The sequence below is a fragment of the Fundulus heteroclitus genome, unplaced genomic scaffold (assembly GCF_011125445.2).
Source record: "Fundulus heteroclitus isolate FHET01 unplaced genomic scaffold, MU-UCD_Fhet_4.1 scaffold_311, whole genome shotgun sequence".
NCBI lineage: Eukaryota > Metazoa > Chordata > Actinopteri > Cyprinodontiformes > Fundulidae > Fundulus > Fundulus heteroclitus.
In genome coordinates, this window is record NW_023396721.1 from 55,700 (window position 1) to 73,452 (window position 17,753).

Genomic DNA, 17,753 nt, shown 5'->3' on the forward strand with positions numbered 1-17,753 from the left:
AGGTTCAAACACCTAAAACACTCATTAAACTAACAGGGAAGAAAGGCAACAGACATTAGATTTTTTTAACTTGCAAGGAGAACAGCGGAGAGATGCATTCAGTTACATTTCTCTTACTGCTCTGAAGCAAACTCTGCTGCCGCCTTACTTTTTATTTTTACAGAGGGATCCTTAGACAATTCACATTGCCGCACTAAGGGAGTATGGGAGGAAAACAGCAATGTGGCTTTCGAGATAACACAAAGCAGTTCACACAGTTCACCAGATGGCTGGGTGCAGTTCATCACAATCACAGATAGCCCATGCAAAAACGAGACTCTGTCTCTGCACAAAGCCTTACTTTGTAACATAAGAGAGATATCAGTCATCTACAAAAAAACTTTAATATCTGAATAACCTCAAACCTTAAAACCTTTTTAATAGTAATGAGTAAATACGTGATAAATGCAATGAACATGGTAAATAAAATAAAACCTGTAGAGAATAGTAAAAATAATTCTAACATTTCCCTTGTTTATTTACTGTTTTTCTCACCTCACTTCAATTGTTCATGATGTCTTCTATTTTCTCCCAGACGTCTTTTCTTTTCCTTAAAAAAAGTAGTGGCTTATAGAGTCACTTGGTGCTACCGCGATAAATCTTCAGGATAAATCTTCAACCATAGGGTAGACTGCCTGTAATGTCATGAACCAGAAGACAAGGCAAGGCTAATTTATTTATAATGCACATTTCAGTACAGAGACAACGGAAAGTGCTTTACATGATTAAAATACAGGAAAAAAAACAGAATAAAAGCAAGTAGGAATAAAATGTAGAAACAAAAGAGAACATGGAAAAATAGAAACTAAAAGCAGACATTAAAAACGGTTGGACTACAAAGTTAAACTAATGATGTTTCAGTAAAACAGTTTAACTAGAGCAGTTAAAGGCAAGGCAAGGCAAGGCAAATTTATTTATATAGCACAATTCAGTACAAAGACAATGCAAAGTGCTTTACATGATTAAAATATAGCAAAATAAAACAGAATAAAAGCAAGTAGGAATAAAATATAGATAGAAAATAGAACAAAAAAGTGGTGATTCAGTTAACTAGGACAGTTGAAGGCAATTTTAAACAAATGTGTTTTTAATCTTGATTTAAAAGAACTCAGGCTTTCCGCACTTTTACAGTTTTCTGGAAGTTTGTTCCAGATAATTGGAGCATAGGAACTAAATGCTGCTTCTCCATGTTTGGTTCTGGTTCTAGGTATGCAGAGTAGGCTGGAGTCAGAAGACCTGAGTGGTCTGGAAGGTTGATACACTGATAACAAGTCTGTGATGTATTTAGGAGCTAAGCCATTTAAGGATTTATAGACTAACAGAAGTATTTTAAAGTCTATTCTCTGAGATACAGGGAGCCAGTGTAAGGACTTTAGAACTGGGGTGATGTTCTCTACTTTCTTAGTCTTAGTGAGGACGCAGGCAGCAGCGTTCTGGATCAGCTGCAGCTGTCTGATCCACTTTTTAGGAAGTCCTGTGAAAACACCGTTGCAGTAATCAATTCTACTAAATATAAACGCATGGATTAGTTTTTCTAGATCCTGCTGAGACATCAGTCCTTTAATCCTAGAAATGTTCTTCAGGTGGTAGAAAGCCGACCTTGTAACTGTCTTTAGATGCTTTTGGAGGTTCAGGTCTGAGTCCATCACTACTCCCAGATTTCGGGCCTGATTGGTGGTTTTTAGCTGAAGCGACTGAAGCTGTGTGCTAACTTTTGATCTTTCCTCTATTGGTCCAAATATTATTACTTCAGTTTTGTTTTTATTCAATTGGAGAAAATTTTGACACATCCATGTATTGATTTCTTCTAGGCATTTACTCAGTGCTTGAACTGGTTCATAGTCACCTGGTGACATGGTGATGTAGAGCTGTGTGTCGTCTGCATAGTTATGGTAGCTGATGTTGTTGTTTTTTATTATCTGGGCTAGAGGGAGCATGTAGATATTGAAAAGGAGGGGACCCAGGATGGACCCTTGGGGAACCCCACATGTGATTTTTGTCATCTCTGATGTAAAGTTACCTACTGATACAAAAAATTTCCTGTCCTTTAAGTAGGATTTAAACCAGTTAAGAGCTGTACCAGAGAGGCCGACCCAGTTCTCCAGGCGTTCTAACAGAATGGAGTGATCAACAGTATCAAATGCTGCACTAAGGTCCAATAGAACCAGCACAGTGGTTCTTCCACAGTCTGTATTTCTATGGATGTCATTAAACACCTTGATAAGGGCCGTCTCTGTACTGTGGTGAGCACGGAAGCCAGACTGGAAAACGTCAAAGCGGCTGGTCGTTGTTAAGAAGGTGTTTAATTGTTGAAATACAGCTTTTTCAATAATCTTACTGATAAAGGGGAGGTTTGAGATGTGCCTGTAGTTCTGGAGTAGAAGTTTGTCTAAATTGTTCTTTTTCAGCAGTGGTTTGATAATTGCTGTTTTTAGGGACTGGGGGAAAACACCTGACAGAAGGGACGCGTTTATTATCTGAGTCAAATCAGACGCTATGACAGGTAAAACTTTTTTAAAGAAATCTGTGGGTAGAACATCAAGGCAGCTTGAGGAGGAACTTAACTGCTGAATTATCTGCTCTAAGCTTTTGTGGTTTATTTGGCTGAATTGGGACATTTTGTCAGGATAAGTTCCATCTGAGTACGGCTTTGGTTCTAGAGTTGGTGTGGATGTACAAACTGATCCTCTAATTTTTAGGATTTTCTCAGTAAAGAAGTTAAATTCATTGCAGGCCCTGGTGGAGTGGAGTTCAGAAGCCACGGACACAGGAGGATTTGTTAGCCTGTCGACTGTGGCAAATAAGACACGAGCGTTATTAATGTTTTTCTTAATGATCTCAGAGAAGAAAGATTCTCTTGCATTTTTCAGTTGTAAGTTATATCTGTAAAGTCTCTCTTTATAGATGTCATAGTGAACCTGGAGTTTATTTTTTCTCCACCTGCGTTCAGCTTTGCGACATTCCCTTTTTTCACTTCTAACTGATGGAGCATTTCTCCAAGGAGATTTTTTCTTCCCGTAAAAAACCTTCACTTTGACTGGAGCAATGCAGTCAATGATGTCTGAGACTTTAGACTGAAAGTTATCTACTAGCTCATCTACTGAGTTGCAGCCCAAGGTTGAAGTAGCAGAGTAAGCTTGAATAAAAGTTTCAGTGGCATTGTCCTTAAAGGTGCGTTTTCTTACGATGTCCCTTTAGGCCCGTTTACACCACACTTTTTTAACCGAGCTGAGACCAGTCCGAGCTCGGTAACCGAGATAACTTTTGTGTGTAAATGGTCAGCAGACTGAACTGGACCGCGCTAACTGCAGACCAGTTCCTGAGCAGGTCTCGGCCTGTTTTTTTTCTGTCCCCGTTATCTGATGACAAAGAGCGCATGAGCAGACCGCCTCATCCCCTTACAGTCAGCTGACTGTCTGCGGTTTTTCCGCCGTGTCTGGCTGCACGTCCCGATTCACACTCCATTCAGACAAATTTCAGACATTCATAATAATACTAGCTTCCTTACCGTGCCACACGATTTCCAGTGATTATTCTGCTTATGAACCTCAGCGTCTGTTGTTGTTTCCTGCGTCTGTAAATCCTTATTAAACGTTCATCTGTCTCATCCACGTCCCAAAAGCCGACTCTGTCTAACCATAACATCCTGAATGTTACGGGCGCCGCCATTTTGATTTGCTCGGTCCCGCCTTCAATCCCAAAGAGCAGCAGTACCGCAGATCATCACTAGGAGGCAAGGAGCAACCAAGAAAAGTGATCAGATAGAGCAACACCAGTTACATTGACTTTACAAATCTTTAGACAAAGTGCTGATTTAAAAAGATTTAATCGCCTCTACAACTACGACCAGTACAACTCCCAACAAAGAAATTCCCGCTATTGCTGGTTTCATACCATCAGTTCTGTAATTTTTTAGATATTTTTTTAGGCTTTTTAGAAATTAAAAATATATTTTTTAAATGTTTTCAATAAGGTATGATGGTGTAGTGTATTATATATGTAGTGTATATAATAGTTTTGAATGTAAAAGAAACTCTAAAGAACTGTGGGTCTGATGACGTCACAAGTACACAAGTCCGCTTCTGTTCCAATACACAATACGTGCTGCGTGCTCGCGTCGTCAAGTCCAATCTTCCTGTGTTCTTACCGAGAACAGACTTGCAAGAACGCGAGTACGGACTCGCGTTCTTGTGAATTGAGAAACGGCCTATGTTTCGTTTTCCTGCTCGCCATTTTGGCGGAATCAATGATCACGAGCTGTCAGGACTAATCAGAGCACACAGAACGGATTATGTGCGCGTCAACCAATCAGAATTCGCCTTACAACGGTGACTACATTCCAAGATGGCAGCACTCATCGATATTGATATCCGGTCTGTGTTTTGATCGTAAAAGTAGCATCTCGGTTGGAACAAGGAACCCAATCACTCGTTAATGTTGCTCTCAGTGGAGACAGATGCAAAGGTGATTTTTGGGATGTATAACCGGGGAAAAGTAGGCGGCGGCAAGAGCTGCTCTAGACGGCGATTTGCCGCCATTGACCGGCTACTTATGACTGCCCTGACCTTGTGTCTTCACAAGGTTTCTCAAAGGTTGCATGAGATCCCGGAATGTAGTTGTGACTGTAGCCAGTTAACCCCAAAAAGACAGCAAATCTTTCACGCGCTGTAGTTTGGGTTTGTTAAAATGCTCTGCTTGTGGCTGGAGGACATACTCGTTGTTCCTGTGGAAATAACACAGCCCAGGAAAGGCACCTGTTTCCTGGCAACTTAATATTGATCTTTACTGACCTTAAATGTAACTGGAGCACATGAGAGTAATCCTACCTCAGTGGACCTTTCTGCTCATAATTGTGATGGGAGAGTACACCACAGATAATTTAATAGGTATTAGTATATTTTGAACCTGCAACGCTGGTACGAGCTCAATCAGTGACCTGAAGAGAAAGTTTTACAATGTCCCCTAATTCCTTTGCCTGGTGCTCAACATGGAGAGAAAAGAGAAATATGAGGAAACGTTTTATCTAACATTGCATACAATTATAGTTGTTCAGCAGTAACAGCTGTCACATCCTCAGGTGCCACATATATATATTCCTAGAAGTGACTGTCTGTGTTTTACTTTAAAGATTCTTGATACCAGTCTGTGTGGTTCCTGTCGTAGAACAGAGTGACGTGTAGCGGGTCAGGTGGGGATGAGTAGGAACTCAGACTTTGCATTCAGGGCTTCCAGAGCTGAAACACTTAGAGAACACCAGTTGTAGCAGGCGCTGTTCACAGTCCCCCATAGATGTCAGCAATCTCTTCTCCCACGGGTCACAATGGCAGATGCTGTTATTTCTCTGAGAAGCACCTCAGTGACACAGTCTCGGTCCACAACCCAGAGGCTTATGGTTGTCTGGAAATAGTGGAACATGTGGCTCCAGTGTCCACTAAAGGTTCATGCAGTCATTTCCCACTTTCTCTGACCGCATGGGATCTACAGTGTTCATGCTGCTAGGGTCATCCTCATGGATGTGTCAATATTGTCCATAGGAAGAGTTATCCCCTTGCTGGGGTACTGACCTTTTAGAGGTGAGGTCATGTTAGGATTTGGTGGCACCATGCCGGGCTGACGTGCCGGTGGGGTGAAACAGCCCACAGTCATGTGCCCAATGTCCAGGACAATCACAGTTGTATGTCGATGGGTGCTCTCACAGGTCAGCTATATCCACTCCATACACTCAGTCCTGTGTTCCATCCTTTTTTTTTTTTTTTTTTTTTTTTTTTTTTTTTTTCCCAGTGTCCTGTCTAGCACTATGGCAATAGGAATTGATGTCTCAATGCCAGATGGAGCTCGACAGATTTTGCTTTTACAAGTGGAGCAAACAGCTTTCGCCATAGTGCTCCACTTGATTTATGCTTGTAAATAGCTTTATTATGATTCCTGCAAGGAGAATTTCAAATTATATGGACATGACAATGGGAGAGTAAAGGAAGAACAAAAAGTGAAAGAAAAGAAAAAAAAAGAGTAGAGGTGAAAGAAAGAGGAGATAAAAGGAAGAGAATGATAAAACGTCCTCTGTCTGCTCCATCACCTGGAAAGAGACACAAAAAGAACAGCACAACCAACAGACATAAAGCAACAGATACACTCGAATAACACCTAGATGCCATTGCTAAATCATATATATTATTATGTAAGCTGACATGTGTAATGTGATATTTGAAAAAAGAAAGTGACACAACATAAATAAATAACTAAATAAATAAATTATAAGATTACTGTATATAAGTGAACACTTAATACCTGGGACCCAGCACCTGTGGGAGATGTGAAAGTGCACTAGTTTAGGTGAAGATTATCCAGAAATAGCTTGATAGTGATTGTGGAGAACCAAAGACCCACCTTCCCCGAGCACAGAGGCAGGCGTCAGGGGACCCGTAACCCCGGACTCCCAAAGGGGTCCCTAAAGCAGGTCGCCCAGGAGGGGCCGACACAGGATATCTGCAACCCCCCCCCCAAGGAAGGAGCAGAGACGACCCCGAGGAAATCCCCCAGCCACCGCAATGGCGACGCCCTCAAGAGCCGCGGAGACGAGCCCGTGGGCTCCGCCGGAAGCCAGCCCCGCTGAAGTGGTCCCGGCCATGGGCCCTGAGGGCCAGAGGCCCCAGGGGCGCCCCGCCCCCGCGACGAGGGCCCCGGCCGCCCCCCGGGGGGCCAGGCCCCGCGAAGAGGCCGCCGGGAGTGGGCCGGCGCACGCCCGGGAACCCGCCCCAAACCCGAAGCCAACTAATGCGCCAGGGGGCCAAGGCGCCCGCCAACGAAGTGGAGGAGGGCAGGACGTGGGGGGATGGGCTCCGCACCTATCGGAGACTTGAGATGTTCTTGGGAGAGGGAGCGGACCACACCCATACCTGAAAAAAAAACTCATTCACCCCATCCCTCCCTTGTGCCCCACTCGCCACACACAGAAAAAAAAAAAAAAAAAAAAAAGACGCTGTACACACATTCCCACATAACACTCACATCCAACACTGACCAAAGGGGGGGGGGGTCACCCCAAATCGACTATACGACTGCTTGTGCCCGACCCCCGGCCCCGGCCCCCGACCAGACGCCCCCCGGACCGGGCCCCCCCAAGAGGGCGGGCCAACACGACCCGCACGAGCCACCCGGCCAGAGCCCCCCCCTCCCCCTAAATACCTAATAAACCCCCTCCCTCCCCCCACCTTACCCTTGCCATCCCTGCCCCCCGCCCCCTGGGGGGAGCGGAGGCATCAGCCCCAGACCTGGCAGGCCGCTGACTGCACACCGCAGCCCCCCGCCAAGACCCCGGACACAGTGGCCCGCACCTCCTCCAGGCCCCAGACTCCTTGCCTCCATCGGAGAACGGGGGTGTGCAGAAGACCCCGACCCTCCCTACGCCTGCTCAAATGTTGTGTTGTTGCATGTTGTTCTCAAGTGCGTTTAAAAACTGGGAGCGCCGAAGGGGATGCACGGCACAGCCCACCCCCCTTTCGGAAGGTAGCTGTTGCCAGCGCACCCCTTCCGTGTGACTGCCCAGAACCCTCAATGTCTAAGTGGGAGAGGAGGTGAAGGGAGCCGTCCGAGGTGAGGCCCACACAACATAAGCCCCCCCCCAGACGTCTTCCCCCCCACCCCCCCCCCTACCATGGCCTATATGAGTGTGTGATGTGAAAAATGTTTGAAGTGAAAGTGTCTAAGATGCATGATAAAATTGGGGAGAGGGGCGTCACCAGAAAGTGGCAACCTCCAGTAACGCCCCCTCCCTCATGACCTGCATGTGTGGCGGCGTGATGGAGCAGGCAGAGGGAGGAGTCCGGGGATGGGGAGCAAGTGACTGGGAAGCCAACCCAGGGAGCCAGCTCCCCTACTGACTCCAATAGGCACCCCCGCTCCCCGAAAGCCCCACCTAGAGAAGGGGGCCTCGCCAGCGGCACCACCGTAGCCCGGGGGCCAGGGAGAGGCCGCAGGGCCCGCCAGCCAACCACCCACCAGGACCAACACCTCAGCCCCCCCCAGCCCACCCACCAAGCCTACTTAAACTAAATAAATAAATAAATAAATAAATAATAAGAGGGGGGGACCCTGGCCAGCCGGCCCGCACGAGCCACCCCAACCCCACCCCCCAGGTGAAACCCGCACCGGAAGACGACACGGACCAGGACTGGGACAGGGGGCCGGACACAAGCACACCAGAACGTCAACCCCCCCCCCACCCGTGGATTTAATCCCTCCCCAACACTAACGTTCAAACAACTCACCATACATTCGACAGTAGACATCCAGGCTGGGTAGATCCCTACTCCCCCTCCTTTCCCCCTCCCCCCACTGGCAGAGTGCCTTTCCAATAAAGGAGAAGAGCATCTGCCCAGAGGTGTTAATGACCATGCCCCCCTACCAGCTCAACGGGCCCCGAGGCCCCCCAGCGCACCAGAGGCCCCGTGCAGGGGCGGACACCCGGGCGCGCGCCGGCCCACACCAAAAGCGGCACACCCCCCGGAACCGGAACCCCCAGGCCCCGCCGGGGCCCGCGCCCGAGGGCGGCGCGCCCCAGGGACCCCAGACCCCCAGACCCACCCCGGCCCCACCCAGCGGCAGCACAGCTACCAGGTCAGTAACCCACGTCCGTCAACACGCAGCTCCCAAAGAGCGCCGCAAGCGGCTGCTGTAGGCCACCCGTAGGCCTCCCAAACTCCTCCCAGATGGGGGCAACAGACCCCGGAGCCGGATCCACCAGGCGCCCTACTCCAAGTGCCCCCAGGGCCCCAGGAACCCCTGTGTTCCATCCTTGACGCCCACGCTGACCACCAAACTGCCACCTGCTTCTACATCCAGGACCAACAGACCTGTAATTATATGGAAAATAGAGAGAAGAAGGAGTCAAGCCCCCTCCTTGGAGTGAATGAAACTGAGGTCACACCTTCAGGGTTAAAGCTCCAACTGCTGATACCATCACATGTTCACCTTTTACTTTTACTCACTATTTGCCTTGCTTCCAGGAACTGCAATTTAAATAACTGATCTTGTAATTCCTCTTTTTCTTGCTTTCTCATCCTCTCTCTGTCATGGTTTAGTTTTGATTTGGCTTTTGTTGCCATTGGTTTTCGGTTTTTCCACCTTGTTTTAGTTGTAGTTAGGGTTTGACTTTATTGTTTTTAGTTTCTCCTTCCCCTCACTTCAGCCTTCCCTTCCACTGCAGTTAGTCACACCTGCCAGCCACTAATTAGCCAGACTCACTTCACCTGCCAGCCTCCCTACTTAAGCCTCAGTCTGCTGTCACTCCTTTGCCGGTCCGTCATCGTTCTACACCCTCTCCATGCCAGTCCTCGTTTTTTGCTTTGGAAGATTTGATTTGCTTTCTCATTTAAGGTCAGTCCAGCCAGTCTCTCTGAAAGACTTTGTTTATGTTGCTAGTTCCTAATGAAGCTCTGCCTTTTGTCCTGGTGTCTCCTGAGAACTGTTAACCTGACTAGTCACTCTGAAAAAGCTCTGCCCAGTGCCAAGCCTCCCAGCTTCGTTTGGACTCTCTCTCTCCAGGCTGTCAGCTCCTGCCTTCATCTGCAGCCCTGTACCTGTGTATTCCTGGATTACTGGTTACATCACCCACCATCCCATCAAACCTGTCAATAAAACTCCTCAACTTTAGTCCTGTGTGTGTGGTTCTGGGTTCATCAAAGACAAATCTTGACAGTACGGACCGGCCAAAGGATGAACCCAGACACTACATGGGACTTACCTGCAGGGGCTGACACCCCGGAGGGCCGCGCATATCTGGACATGTGTGAACGCCTGAGAAGAGAGAGGTACGCCAAGGCAGCTTCTGTCCAGGATCCTGCACCTCCGATCAAGGCCGACTCCACTCCCCAGATGTTTTATGTGGGCGTTGTTTCGGCTACCCCGGAGCACGAGAAGAGAAGCCGCTCAGCGTCTTGTCGTCTCGGTCGTCACCTCTATGACTCACAGCTGGTCCCCCGAGTAAAGCTCAACGCTCCACCTATCCGAGCCCCACACGTCGAGGAGGAACAGCTGTGGAGTTTCTATTACGGTGACCGGGACAACCTTCTTCCCCGTGGGTCTGCTGCTGCTTCCAAAGCAGCCTCTGCTACACCATTTGGCTCCTTCCGGCGCAGACGCCGGCGTGTAAGGTTCTCAGAGGGAGCTCTTCCGCCTCCGTCCGAGGCCATCGAGGATGTTGTTCCGCTTCCGTCCAAAGTCGCCGAGGGAGTTAATCTGCTTCAGTCCAAGGCGCTCTCCGAAGCCTGTAGCCCGGCGGCGCTCTCCGAAGCCTGTAGCCCGGCGGCGCTCTCCGAAGCCTGTAACCCGGCGGCGTCCAAGGTAGCCGGGGAGATGGTTCCGCCTCCACCCGAAAGCTCCGCTCTGCCAGCCGCCGAAAGCTCCGCTCTGCCGGCCGCCGAAAGCTCCGCTCTGCCAGCCGCCAAGAAAATAGATCCGCCAGCCGACGAGCCTCAGCCCGAGGCCTCCGAGGGAGCCGCCCTGCCTCAGGCCGAGGCCTCCGATGGAGTAGTTTCGCCTCAGGCCGAGGCCTTAGTTGGTGCTACTCCTGTTTCTGGTTTGTCGTGCCGGGGTCGTCCTCCACGACGCCCGCACCAGACTTTCCTGTTCGGCCGGAGCCGCAGGCTGCGGACTCCGGGCCGCTTGACTTTGCCTCGTCGGGGCCGTCCACTACGGCGCCCGCTTTTGACTTTTCTGTTCGGCCGGAGCCGCAGACTGCGCCTGCCTCATCCAGGACGACCTCCACGAACACTTTTCTTTTTGCTTAGCAGCCGTTTTTGCCTGCGCCCTTAAGGCCAGTGCCTTCTGTTTATTTTGTTAAAGCTCGGCCTTAGTTTAGAGTTATTTAGTATTCCTCAGTTTGGAATTAGTTAGGGGGTTCTTTGTTTTCTTAGAGTTCTTAGTCTTTGTTTGCTTTTGTTTTCCCTGCTCTGTTTTAGGATTCTAGATTTTGCCTTAGTTTTCTAGGTTTGCTTAGCCTTGTCAGTTTAGCTTTAGCTCTCTGGTTGTCACGTTAGTATACTTGTTCAAGTCCTAGTTTTTCTTGTTTTGCTTTTATTTGTAGTTTAGCTTTAGTTTAATTTTCTGCTTTAGTGTTTGTTTTGATTTAATGGTTAGCTTTAGTTTTTCTTTTGTGGTGTTATCCCTGCTCTAGTTTTGCCCTTATTTTCTAGTTCTTGGTTTGATTCTTTATTTTTGTCCTGCGCTCTTAGTTTCCAGCGTCCTTAGGTCTTAGCGCTCGTTTAGATTTCTGACCCCTGGTCCTGAGCTGTTTCATGCTCCTTACCTTTGGCTAGTTCGAGCTTCCTTAGTTTGTTTTTGGCCTCCTTGTTCCTCTGTCTTCTAGTATTTAGACTTCTCGGTTTCCCGGCGTGTTAGGACGCCCTCTGTTCTCGGTTCCCCGGCGTGTTAGGACGCCCTCTGTTCTCGGTTCCCCGGCGTATTAGGACGCCCTCTGTTCACGGTTCCCCAGCGTGTTAGGACGCCCTCTGTTCTCGGTTCCCCGGCGTGTAAGTACGCCCTCCGTTCTTGTTCCTAGGCGTTTTAGATGTTCCTGCTTCCCTCACGTCCCGACGTTCTCTTCCCCAAGCCCCGGCGTTTCCCTCACGCCCCGGCGGGTTTCCCTTTGGCGTTAAGTGCGCCCGTTCCTTCCCTCTGGCGCTGTCGTGCGCCCGTTCCTTCCCTCTGGCGCTGTCGTGCGCCCGTTCCTTCCCTCTGGCGCTGTCGTGCGCCCGTTCCTTCCCTTTGGCGCTGTCGTGCGCCCGTTCCTTCCCCTTGGCGGTGTCGTGCGCCCGTTCCTTCCCCTTGGCGCTGTCGTGCGCCCGTTCCTTCCCTCTGGCGCTGTCGTGCGCCCGTTCCTTCCCTCTGGCGCTGTCGTGCGCCCGTTCCTTCCCTTTGGCGCTGTCGTGCGCCCGTTCCTTCCCTTTGGTGCTGTCGTGCGCCCGTTCCTTCCCCTTGGCGCTGTCGTGCGCCCGTTCCTTCCCTCTGGCGCTGTCGTGCGCCCGTTCCTTCCCTTTGGTGCTGTCGTGCGCCCGTTCCTTCCCCTTGGCGCTGTCGTGCGCCCGTTCCTTCCCTCTGGCGCTGTCGTGCGCCCGTTCCTTCCCTCTGGCGCTGTCGTGCGCCCGTTCCTTCCATCTGCCGCTGTGGTGCGCCCGTTCTTCCCTCTGGCGTTGTCGTACGCCGCGTTGTCTGGACTTACCCTTTGGCATTAGCGCGCCTACTCCTTCCCTCTGCCCGTTTTGCCTTGTGGCAATGTTCGCCCGTCTTGCCTGGTGGCAATGTTTGCCTGTCAGCGTCGGTTAGACGCCTTTTGTTGGCCTTTCAGCATCCGCTAGACGTTCTTTGTTTTGCCTACCAGGGGTTGTTAGAAACCCCTTTTAGTCCGCTTTTGTTTTTCCTTTGTTTCGGATCGCCCTAAGTGGGTAGTTTTTTGTTTGATTTTGGCCCACCATCCGTGCCACCCTCCACCCACCCTGGGTTGGTTGTTGTTTAGCTTGTTAGGCCGTCCGGAGACCGGCCTTGGGGGGGGGGGGGGGTAATGTCATGGTTTAGTTTTGATTTGGCTTTTGTTGCCATTGGTTTTCGGTTTTTCCACCTTGTTTTAGTTTTAGTTAGGGTTTGACTTTATTGTTTTTAGTTTCTCCTTCCCCTCACTTCAGCCTTCCCTTCCACTGCAGTTAGTCACACCTGCCAGCCACTAATTAGCCAGACTCACTTCACCTGCCAGCCTCCCTACTTAAGCCTCAGTCTGCTGTCACTCCTTTGCCGGTCCGTCATCGTTCTACACCCTCTCCATGCCAGTCCTCGTTTTTTGCTTTGGAAGATTTGATTTGCTTTCTCATTTAAGGTCAGTCCAGCCAGTCTCTCTGAAAGACTTTGTTTATGTTGCTAGTTCCTGGTGAAGCTCTGCCTTTTGTCCTGGTGTCTCCTGAGAACTGCTAACCTGACTAGTCACTCTGAAAAAGCTCTGCCCAGTGCCAAGCCTCCCAGCTTCGTTTGGACTCTCTCTCTCCAGGCTGTCAGCTCCTGCCTTCATCTGCAGCCCTGTACCTGTGTATTCCTGGATTACTGGTTACATCACCCACCATCCCATCAAACCTGTCAATAAAAATCCTTAACTTTAGTCCTGTGTGTGTGGTTCTGGGTTCATCAAAGACAAATCTTGACACTCTCCATCTTGAGACACATGCAAATAGTGTACCAAATGTTTTTTTCTCAACCAGGTATATCCGGATTTTGTTTCATCAGCTGTGATACTGAAGAGGGTACACCTTTTAACACTATTTTCAAAATAATTTACGCAGATTGGACCGGTCTTCTTTAGGATTCACACCTGTGTGTTTGATCCATTTTTCTGCCGCCTGAGTTACGTATTCCTGCGGATGCTGTTGTGAGTCCCAGTCAAACTTAAGAACCACTGACGGGGTGGATAAGGGAAAATGCTCTTTAACTGCATCCTCCAAGTAAGTAATTACTAAAGACAATAAAGTTTCATCTGGCTAAAATCACCCAGGGCCAGTTTAGTGCCTTTGGTCAAATTATCTAATCCAGCCAGTCACAATGTACCACCAGCAGCAATGCTGAGCAGTTTATCCACCAGGGGTTGCACATCACCAATAGTCTGTGGGCCAGAATCTGTAGGACGCTTCCTTAAGAAGTTTCGTATGAACTGTCAGGGGGCAACTTTCTTCCGCCGGGAAAAGTTGCTACACATAGTGATCTCAAAACACCAATGTTCCCACGTTTTCACTTGCACATTAATAAGTTATAGCCGACAAAAAATCTAAACTGTGGCGCTCCGGTCCAAGAGGTCACGTGATTCGATTTTTGCTGCTAAGCCAATCAGATCGCTGTATTGTCAGCTGTGCGCGTTCACCAGTTCATCATGGCTGCGCTCGTAAGATGTTTGTATGCATTTGTTTCCAGACGAAGAAAGCCCAATAATAGCATTTTCTGGCACCAGCTGGCAGAGATCTTGATGGCAAGAAAAAAGAAATAGCCCAGACCATCCATCATCCATTTTCTAACATGCTTAAAAGGAGCCTGAAGGAGTCTTCAGGCTGACGGTAACAAAAACTGAGCTGACAAGAATTCTGGCAGAGACTGAGCGGGAGTGAACGCTATGGACCGGCGACGGGAACAGAAAGAGGTGAGTCTTATAAAGCGGTGGAAACAGGTGGAAGCAGTTGCGGGTTAATTGCAGCCTGCCAGGTGAAACCGATCAGGCTGCGCAGGAACGAGAGAGAGGAAGAGAGGCTCAGCATGCAGCCAATAAGCTGCATCCTGACACTTCCCATTCACAAATAGATGTCTTTGTTACCGGTATGACTTCATCATTCATCCCTGGTTTAATTCAGAGCTGCGTTCGTTGAAGCACAATGTTAGGAAATTGGAGAGAAAATGCCGCTCTACACACCAAGAGGAATCCTACCTAATCTGGAGGGACAGTCTATTGTTGTGTTACTGTTTCACCGTGCCGTGACTACGGTGAAGCACCCTCGGTGGACCCAGTTCGTTTTACCCAGTCAGGCGACTCCCACTTACTTTTTACCTTGAATGTAGGACGCATAAAACAGACAAGTATGCTTTTAGTTATATTTTATCTAAGTAAAGACAGAGAAATAGTTACAGTCACACCAGCGCTGATGGGCCCCTGATCGGCAGGAAGGCCTCGAGTGCTCATTACACAAACATTATAAAGGGATCTCGGGACACACCCATACAAGGGCGGTACACATCCAAACTGTGACATCAGCAGGGAAGCTGTGTCACCTCCAGGGTGGTATCTGATAGATATGTGCCAATCTTTTGGGTCAGTGCCATCTAAGTGTGCCATGCAGTTCTGGGATAAACAGCTCGTTCCACTTGACCTTGTTGATATCCTAACAGACCCCCTGATGATGTGTCATTATGGCACATCACCAAAGATGATCAACCAGTGGAACGACAACTCTCAGTCTGTCCCTCTCCCAGAACAGTCGGTCATTCCGTCCAGTCCAAGCAATCCACGCACGTCAGCTTCCGGCTTCCAGAGTCCATCCATCTGTGATCTCCATGGCAGTCGATAGTGCGGTTCAGTCTCTGGGGTCACACAATCTCTGCTGGTGTGACTGAAAAGCACTTTGTAAAAACAGTCCAGTTGTCCGTTAGCCCCCCCTGTTGGTGTGCCCCAAAGGCACATCACAACGAAAACAGTTCCAAGAAAAGGGCCGGACAAACCACAATGGAAACATCTTAGCATCAATCAGCATGAATACTTCATAATTCAGCCTTTTTTACTCAAGCCCACAGTCCAAGCATTTTATCTACAATTTAGGGTTCAACTATTCAAGCTAGGCCTGTTTTAGGTTCCTATGCGCACATTATTTTAAGTTTACTTTAGACTATATAAGCTAAAGGTGTACCTTAATCAAGGCCAAATTCGTCTACTCTACCCCCACCCCAAGAAACCTCCTACTTGGTTCTCCCCTCTCCATTCCTATGGACAATCATCCAACACCTTCAGTCCTCACAAATCCAAGAGTACCAGTAGGGGGCATCAGAGGGCAGGCTGAGTCTTCATCACAAAAAACCATCTCTAAGAAATGGCAAAAAAGTGATGGAGCCCAGTCTAGGGGAATCCCACTCTGGGCCAATCTGAGCGAGAAGACACCCTGTATTGAATCTAAAAATTAGCCTTACCGAGTAATTTATGGATCTGTGATAGCCATCAGATCCTGGTTCTCTATATAACAAAGCAAAAAGATTGCAAGAACTGTAGGTCTTGGTGTGTGTGTCTGTAACAGAGAGTTTCCATTCTTAGTCATAAAGCCATAGCGATCAACATATTGCAACATCACAGTATAAACATCATAACACATAAAATCAAACATGGTGATGGAAGTCAGTGGAGAAGAGAAAGGAAAAAATCAGGTTTGTGATATAAAAAGAGTCTGTACGTCAATAACGCAAAGTTAAGGAAGCCTTCAGGCCATTCAGGCACAAGGCAGAAAATAATCTAATCGCGCTTAGGGTCTCTTCAGGCAACTCCTCCCGTTGAAGAATAAGGAATCAGAGTTCACTGGCTTCTTCATCCCCAGTCCTCTTCTTGGTTCCTCCGCATGGACAAAAACGATTTAGTTGGATGGTAATGAGTGTCCTGTCCTTTTTCAGGCAATAAGCATTTTATCCCCAGGAAAATGCTCTGTTGAGATGGTTGGCAGACACCAAGCCTTGTTTACTGTTGGATAACAGAAACAAGGTGTAATTAGTGTTCTTATCAAGACTCCCAATCCTTTTTACATTTACCTTCTTCAAACACTTTCACATCCAGATATTTCCGTTCACAATTATTATGCTCTTAGCTTAACCTCCTTTACTGTAATCATTAGATCTTGCATTACTCTTATATAAAAGAGAAATCTGAAAGTTCAACGTTATCTACAGCAGCATTTCTCTATAATTCTTTCCCATGTGTGTCTCACCTTACAATTGTCCAACAGTTGAAAAGATCTCTGCAATAGAAATTTATCATCATATGTTTCATGGCTACTGTGACACGGTTCATCTCAATTTATCTAGCACACAAGGAATTGTATTAAAACCTTTCAGAAACTTCTTACTGAACCAGCTCTAAAATACTTCACATTTTTCTAACAAGACCAACAGAAAAACCCTTAAGTTTGTAAAAGAAAGCTCTACTATATATATTTGCAGAATAATGTTGTGATATTAATAAGAAGCAGCCCTATGTACTTCTTGTCTTATTTTGAAAAGCTCAGCTAAGAGAAAGGAAGTGTGTGCATGCCCCTCGCCCACACGGAGTTGTGATTGGTTGCTATTCAGGAAGTGGGTGTAGCCCAGGGCGGAGACAGGAAGTAGTTCTGTGAATCACTTTCAGCTTGACGTGCATCAACCCAAAAGACTTGTAATTGAATGCGCCCTCCACCTAGAGCGAAGAGCAATTCTAACCCCATTAATTCTTGATTTTTTAATCACTTCTGCTTGTTTTAACAGACAGCTTTTGTAAGCGACCCTGGTTTTATCTTATGTCCCCCTGTTTGAATCTTGTTTGAAACAAACCTTTAAACTGTAGTATGCTGTGAGCAGTAACTCATTGTTGCTTATTAAACACATCGCCCCCTGACCATGTAAGTAAGCTCCATACTGCTCTAGGTCTTTAAACCTTTTTCAGTCATTCAACATTAGTTTAATTGATAATACATCCAAGCATAATTATATCCCCAAGTAAATCAACCCTTTAACAAGTATCTAGTTCTTGTTCTCATGTGTTTAGTTTATCCTTGAAAAACTTTAAGCAGACATTACTCCGAGTGATTTTCTTACATTCTCATACATTTATTATTATTACCTTTGTGATCTTATATCACCCAGTGATCTATAAATCCTTATTTTATGTTTGCACCGTCTTGTCCCAGCAGATTAAAAATTCCCATTCTAGAATTTGCTTTTTTGTTTCATCAATCACTGTCTGTTGTGAATTATTGAAGAAATTGTGCAGTTCCTTTAAACCCTCTTAAATATTGACCACCCGTTGGTAAATGATCAGCTTTAAGTTTTGCCCTTCTTCTAATTCTTTGTTTAGCCTTAGTATCTGCACCTTAAATTGACGAATAGTGGAATTCTTTGTATAAACACTTCTCTATGTCCGTATTTGTTTTGGCCTCTATAATTTTGTTCTTTGCATTTTAAGTGTG

At 47.5% G+C, this 17,753-nt stretch overlaps 1 protein-coding gene across 1 annotated transcript in view; it reads left to right on the top strand.

Moving 5' to 3' along the window:
* Nucleotides 1-13,421, top strand: part of LOC105924699 (cyclin-dependent kinase 15-like) — a 30,777-nt gene extending 17,356 nt beyond the window's left edge. The window contains exon 8 of the mRNA XM_036130248.1: nucleotides 12,950-13,421. Coding sequence (XP_035986141.1) covers nucleotides 12,950-12,999 — 50 coding nt within the window. The 3' untranslated portion in view covers nucleotides 13,000-13,421. The remainder of the gene's footprint in view (nucleotides 1-12,949) is intronic.
* The last annotated feature ends 4,332 nt before the right edge of the window (nucleotides 13,422-17,753 follow it).